This window comes from Vicia villosa, linkage group LG6 (assembly GCF_029867415.1).
Source record: "Vicia villosa cultivar HV-30 ecotype Madison, WI linkage group LG6, Vvil1.0, whole genome shotgun sequence".
NCBI classification, from domain to species: domain Eukaryota; kingdom Viridiplantae; phylum Streptophyta; class Magnoliopsida; order Fabales; family Fabaceae; genus Vicia; species Vicia villosa.
In genome coordinates this window covers 158401378-158408140 of record NC_081185.1, presented here as the reverse complement: position 1 = coordinate 158408140, position 6763 = coordinate 158401378, and the positions used below count along the sequence as shown (strand labels likewise).

The following is a 6763-nucleotide window of genomic DNA, read 5'->3' as shown; positions in this document are numbered from 1 at the left end:
TGGTAATACCGGAAATTTTGAAATTTTCGGTATGAAAATATCGGAAATTTTGAAACTTCCAATAGCAAGTACCAAAAATTTTGAAATTTCCAATACAATATACCGTAAATATCACAAAATATACCATAAATCTTACTTGTTTTTACCAAATTTCCGGTATCGTCAGAGAATTTGAAAAATCTGTAAATTTGTGAAAATGTGGTAATGAAAATTAGTTGGACAATTTAATCTTTTCATAAATTTGAGGGGATGATATGTATAATTTGGGGGTGGCAAGGTAAATTCTCGATCCTTAGTAGAAAGTCTATTTATAAATATGTTTTGATTTAGGAATCTAATATCAAGGTTCAAGATTCAATTGGCATTATTTAACTTTCCTTCTGCTTTTGGTGTTATTTTAAATGTTTTCAAAATAATTGAAAAGTTCAAGAGGTTGTTGACATACATGAATTGGTGTATTTTCACAACTACTAATAGTAAGAAACTGAATTCTTAGATCAAATGATCAAGTATCTATACTTTAAAAAACTGAAATAATTGAAATGAGGTTACTTATAAAACTGAACTTGGGCTTTAATTATCAAATTGGGCCGGGATAAAAAGTTTCTAGGGCCAGGCCCAACATATCATTCTCCAACAAAACCCAAAAAAATTAGGGTTTGAGCTACAGCTCCTTCAGATCATCTTCTTCATCTTCTTCCTTTCTGCGTTCTCTCAATCCCCATTCTTCACCATGAGCAGGTCAGGCCAGCCTCCGGATTTGAAGAAGTAAGCCTTGTACCCGCTTTCACTTCACTTCAATTTTTCCTAGCTTTTCAATTTCTTCTTCACTTGATCGACATTAATATGATTTTTTTTTTGTTGTGTTTATTTTGGCAGATACATGGACAAACAGCTTCAAAGTAACTATCTTTCTTCTAATAATTATTATTATCTTCTTTCTTTCTCGTCAAATTGGATTTTCATACTTCATGTGTATAATTTGGTGCTTCTTATCTGAAAACATGATTTATAATTTGGTGAGGGGTTATACTGAAATGAGCTTTATTATATCTTGCAGTCAAGCTGAATGCGAATCGTATGATTGTTGGTACTCTCCGTGGCTTTGACCAATTTATGAATTTGGTTGTTGACAATACTGTGGAGGTCAATGGCAATGAGAAGAATGATATAGGGATGGTGGTAAGTCCTCAAATTATGATTGCATTATCAATTTAGGTGTAGCAGCTTATAGAGATTGAACATTGTTAAATTCATTCCTATTCTGCAGGTAATCCGTGGAAATAGTGTGGTAACTGTAGAGGCACTTGAACCAGTGAACAGGAGCATTTGATTCTGTTTCTTGTAAACATTTATAACTAAATTGTAAGGTTTCAAGTTTCAACACAAACCGTGATATTGCTGGGAGTGAAATGTAATTGGGGATCTAATACAGTCATGCTAGCGGCTAACTGTGGTTATGTTTCTAGTTGAATATCAGCCCGGGATACCTTCAGTGGTTCAGTGGATGGATGGTATTGGTTTTAACTAAAATGATGTTTACGTCTTTTTAGTTGAATTCATATATTTCTGATGCATATAACATAAGCAATTCTCTCTTTCTTTCTTCGCATTTGAGTCTAAAATTACAGCTTACACTTAATGTTTTGTTTTAAGTAAATCATATATGTTGTTGACTAAGGTCACATCCTGCTCTATGTTTTGCTTAATACGTCCAGAACCTAGCCACTTTCTATGTATCTAGGCCATGTATGTGTTATTTTGGTTATATTAAATTTCATGTTGTAAAGATCATTTCTTCTCCAATGAATGGTATTAATATTATTTTAGAATAATTTTCATATAAATGGATCATTCATTTGAGATGAAGAGAATGATTTTATTTTTTTGTAATATCAAATTCTTCCAAACACCCTGTTATATGCATTGACAAGTTTATGACATATCCGTTGAGAGTGAAAAAATGTTTGTGAGTAGGTTCTTTTAGGGGACCTATATTGTAGCCAATTGCAATTTTTCCTTTGCTACTTGAGCAATGTGCTTTTCTTCATGCCCTTTTTCCCTCTTAAATCAGAGTCAATAGTGGATGTGTTTGGTTAGAATTGTTTTATCTCCAAACTAACCAGAAAATATTAATGCTGCACTTTTCAAGTTAATTGTTCTTGTTCTTATCCTATGCCAAACATTATTCTTGTAAGGAGATTTGTTAGGTATTACCTTTTTTGAACAGCCACATGCATGTGCAATATTCAAATCTCGTGTGAGACTTCTATAATTTGTGAGTGTCATTTACATTTGATAAAACTTAAAACTACACATTTGGTCGCCATTGTTGTACAATTAACTTGGACCTCAGCTTGTGAATTGTATTAAATGAAATTTCGCCAAATCATTTGTAGATCAAATGATCTAAATTTGTTCGTTTGTCCATAGGTCAGTATCGGACTTTTTTAAAATAAATTGAGAATCACACACCTCTCCATTAACACCAAACTTTAAGTTTTTTTGCGACTTTGTTGCTTTCAAAAAAAGTTCTCTTCAAAAAAAATATTGCCTTTGAAAAATTATCTTTGAGGATTCAGTGTTGATGGTATTCTTGGGTTGGAGAAAGATATCCTTTGTTCCTCTTTAACTTCTACCAACTGTATGTGACCTCAAGCATGTGCATCTGCGTGGTGATAGTACGGCTGCTAGCTTTGATCAAGTTGTTTTGCTTCTTCCGCCCTCTTTGCACCAATTCATCAAGCAGCACCTCGGGAAATTCGTGCAAACTTTCTAGATCAAAGCTTCATCTACCCTCTTTCCACCAATTCATCAAGCATCTCAGGAAATTCGTGCAAACTTTTTAGACCATTGTTCCTTTCTTAAATGCACATAAAATCCTTTACAAGCAGGTACCTAGCAGTCTTCCTATGACAGGAACTTATATGACACGAATAGAGTAGCAGTAGCACTGGTGGAACCTTAAATGCTACTACTTTTCGGAGCCATTATACTGATAAAATGCAAATATAAAACTCAAGGAGCTAAAATAATGATAAAAGATGAAGAGATTATGTGATAATTTGAGAGGAAATTTAGTGAATAGTGAAAGTGTATGAAGAAGTGCCCTCAACCTTACTATTAATAGGCGCTGCAGGCATCAAATCTTGCCACGATGAGAGTCCATCTTGAGGAGGCAACGCAATGGCAACACGAACAAATGATGCCAAAGTGGTAACTATGTTTTTAGTCAAAAATATTTTCACAAGACTTGGCACACCTAGAGAAAATATAAATGATGAGGAAACTCATTACATCATCATGATTCTTTACCCCCAAGTCTCAAAGCTTTTGATTATCCTAACATCTTTTTATCTATTTTTTTAATATTGTAGGTCATCTTATTTCACATATCATTTGTATTTTTTGGCCATCACTTGATTAGTGGCGCTCCCATGTGACTTCTTCTCTTTGCTCTCCTCTTAATTCCTACATCCATAACCAATACTCTATGTTGAATAGTCAAACTCACTTTCTCTCTCAGAATAACTTTACAATCCAAGCAAATCTTTCTATCTGCTTTTCTATTAAGAAAGAAATCTATCTGAGAATGTGTCACCCCACTCTTAAATGTGATAAGATGCTCAACTCTTTTTCTAAACCAAATACTAGCTATATTAAGATCAAAAGCTGACTAAAACTCATGGATTTATCCTCCACATTTACCTCCTCAAGACCATACCTCCATGCACGCCTTCAAAACCTCTTGCTATGTTTCCTACATGTCCATTTAGATCCCCCTCCTAGGAAAATTTCTCTCCTTATGGTATATTCTGAGCTAAGTCTTATAAATCCTCTCAAAATTTTACCTTAAGGCGATCTGCTAACCCAACCTGCATAAGCACTAATAACATTGAAAGTGTCTTGTTCTACTACGAATTTCAAGGCTATTGTTCTATCTGCTATTCTTTTCACATCCACAATATTCTTCTTCCACTCTTTTCAAATTGGTCTTTATCCCATTTTTTTCTCTAACTTTTTTGGTGTACCAAAGTTTAAATTCTGAGTTGTTTAATTCTTTCGCCTTTTCACTTGTCCAATTAGTTTCTTGTAGGCACATAAAATTGATCTTTTTCTTAACCATGGTGTATATTATTTACATAGATTTTTGAGGGAGTATACATATATTCCATTATCCAAAACGAATCTTAGATATGAATTTCAATTATGTTAATAATATAATATAACATAAAAGTTTAAAAAAATTGCAAAATAAAATATAAATAGGCTAAATTATTTTAGTCCAATTATAACAGTTTTAGCATAAAAATAGTGGTAACTGGTGCAACAATAATAGAATTAATTTGATTCTCAGTTGTGTGTTGTGTAAGAATAATGACTCTAGACTGTGTAGATATCAATAGTATTCCTTTCTAAATAAAAAAAGTTTGGAAATATATTAGGTTAGTTTAGCATGCATTTCGGTGTTGTGAGGATGAAGAATTAATACCATAAGAAAAATGAATAAATGAATAAATTTAGACAAAACAAATGGAATGGTAAGCGTAAATGTCTCCTATAAAGTTGCATGGTGACAAAGTCTCCCCACGTATAAATATGTATATAAATCAATCATAAGTAACACTTACTCCAATCTCACTTTCATTTACACTTTATCAACCAAGGTGTGTGTTTCTCTATCATTATTTTTTCTGCTATTGCATGCAACATGTTTGATATTTGATATTTGGTTATTTATTCATTCATGTGTTTGATTTAAAGATGAGTGATCACGATGAACAAGTTCAGGAAGTTCAAGAAGTTCAAGAATCCCGTCCAGCTCCACGTTTGAATGAAAGGATTCTTTCATCTTTGTCAAGGAGATCAGTAGCTGCACACCCTTGGCATGATCTCGAAATCGGTACACCATCTTTATTCTTTTTCATATCTTCAAAATATGGTTTGAAATGATCTTAATTTCAATTTCTACTATTCAATATGCAGGACCTGGAGCTCCCCATATTTTCAATTGTGTAAGTTCTCATCATCATCATCTATTTCCTTTCGAAAACATGTTTCCGTTTGAGACGAATTGGCGAAACAATTTTGGTTGGTGCAGGTTGTGGAGATCACTAAAGGAAGCAAGGTCAAATATGAACTTGATAAGAAAACTGGTTTAATCAAGGTATAAACCAATTTCCTGCTTGCTTATTGAAATGCTGCAATTAGGTTATTCTGTTTAACATGTGAATATTGTTCAGGTTGATCGAATTTTGTATTCGTCGGTTGTTTATCCTCATAACTATGGTTTCATCCCTCGCACACTGTGCGAAGACAATGATCCAATTGATGTCCTGGTTCTGATGCAAGAGCCAGTCCTTCCTGGTTGTTTCCTGCGGGCAAGAGCCATTGGACTCATGCCGATGATTGATCAGGGAGAGAAGGATGATAAAATCATTGCAGTATGTGCTGATGATCCAGAATATAAGCACTTTACTGACTACAAAGAACTCGCACCTCATCGCATCATGGAAATTCGACGCTTTTTTGAAGACTGTATCCTTAGCATAACAATCTTGGTTTATGATTTTCCAAATAACTTATTTATTTTGTTGTTTTTTCTTAACATTCTGCTAAGACAAGAAGAATGAGAACAAGGAAGTGGCAGTGAATGATTTTCTACCTCCAAGCACTGCTGTTGAAGCCATCCAGCACTCAATGTCAGTATATCTGTAACAAATGTTGCATTGTTCTGCAATCAGCATCATATCTTCTTCTTCTACTAATATCTTCATATCAATGATTTGGTGCAGGGATCTTTACGCGGAATATATTCTGCACACTTTGAGGAGATAGACAAGAATGCCGTTCTCCAATCTCCATTAATTAATCAGAATAAGCTGTAATCTACACAGTTCTAAATTATGTTTTGATCAGCAGTATCTACACTTTTATAATTATTATTTTTTAATTTAGTTGGATAATATTATACCACTTGAATGATTCATCAAGTGAAAAACGATTATCGACGTTGCTTGATATGTAATACTTCTCATATAGAATCCTCCAATTTTCGATGCATGATTTGGCTATATGTTATTTATCAGTGTGTTATTTTATTCCATAGTCTTGTGTCAGATTGAAATATTGTGTTATCTTATTCCATAGTCTTGTGTCAGAGTGAAATATTAACTACTAAATTTCTAAAGAATAAGTGGAGAATTGATTATAACTATTAACCACATTATTAAAGGGGGAAAACGTACACTTAATTTCATAAAATCACATTTGATAGGACAAAATCAGTTCATATAATTTAGAGAAACCAATAATCAATCATGTATTACACTAAGTCAAGTATTTTTAAATTAGTAACATGACATGAATCATAATAAATTTCTATTAGATGATGGTGTAAAACTATTCTATTTATGATTTGATTTTAGAAGGATTTTGGAGGGGAAGGCTTTGGACAATTGCATAATATTGAAATGTATTTGATATATTTAAAAAACAATATGATTTTATATGCTAATTTAGTATTTTTTTTTTTTAAATGCCACACGCATTTCAAGATTTATATGCAACACTCTAAAACCCTTCAAAAACCAACTCCCAAAACTCTTAATTGAACCCTTTAATCTCTGTTATTTATGTGAAACCAAACACATAATTATGCTTGCAACATAAACAATATCTATTATCAGCCAAGAATTTAAATGAGTTGCTTCAAAAATATATCCTACAAAAACATAGTAACAAAGTTTAGATCAGTTTATTA

At 32.8% G+C, this 6763-nt stretch overlaps 2 protein-coding genes across 2 annotated transcripts; both read left to right on the top strand.

Moving 5' to 3' along the window:
• Positions 1 to 632: 632 nt before the first annotated feature.
• Positions 633 to 1680, top strand: LOC131610793 (probable small nuclear ribonucleoprotein G). Its single transcript, XM_058882843.1, has 4 exons — positions 633 to 768; positions 880 to 902; positions 1061 to 1182; positions 1271 to 1680. The coding sequence occupies exons 1-4, from the start codon at positions 734 to 736 to the stop codon at positions 1331 to 1333; spliced, it is 243 nt and encodes an 80-aa protein (XP_058738826.1). The 5' UTR covers positions 633 to 733; the 3' UTR covers positions 1334 to 1680.
• Positions 1681 to 4517: 2837 nt separating this feature from the next.
• Positions 4518 to 6045, top strand: LOC131610792 (soluble inorganic pyrophosphatase 1). Its single transcript, XM_058882842.1, has 7 exons — positions 4518 to 4667; positions 4765 to 4903; positions 4987 to 5015; positions 5102 to 5167; positions 5244 to 5538; positions 5621 to 5702; positions 5796 to 6045. The coding sequence occupies exons 2-7, from the start codon at positions 4765 to 4767 to the stop codon at positions 5836 to 5838; spliced, it is 654 nt and encodes a 217-aa protein (XP_058738825.1). The 5' UTR covers positions 4518 to 4667; the 3' UTR covers positions 5839 to 6045.
• The last annotated feature ends 718 nt before the right edge of the window (positions 6046 to 6763 follow it).

What these genes read in the sequence shown, in the direction of transcription:
- LOC131610793 (XM_058882843.1), top strand. Translation starts at nt 734, where the DNA reads ATGAGCAGGTCAGGCCAGCCTCCGGATTTGAAGAA. An exon ending in CAGCCTCCGGATTTGAAGAA is followed by an intron (nt 769 to 879) that starts GTAAGCCTTGTA and finishes TTATTTTGGCAG; the next exon opens with ATACATGGACAAACAGCTTC. An exon ending in AGAATGATATAGGGATGGTG is followed by an intron (nt 1,183 to 1,270) that starts GTAAGTCCTCAA and finishes CCTATTCTGCAG; the next exon opens with GTAATCCGTGGAAATAGTGT.
- LOC131610792 (XM_058882842.1), top strand. Translation starts at nt 4,765, where the DNA reads ATGAGTGATCACGATGAACAAGTTCAGGAAGTTCAAGAAGTTCAAGAA. An exon ending in CTCCCCATATTTTCAATTGT is followed by an intron (nt 5,016 to 5,101) that starts GTAAGTTCTCAT and finishes TGGTTGGTGCAG; the next exon opens with GTTGTGGAGATCACTAAAGG. An exon ending in AGAAAACTGGTTTAATCAAG is followed by an intron (nt 5,168 to 5,243) that starts GTATAAACCAAT and finishes AATATTGTTCAG; the next exon opens with GTTGATCGAATTTTGTATTC.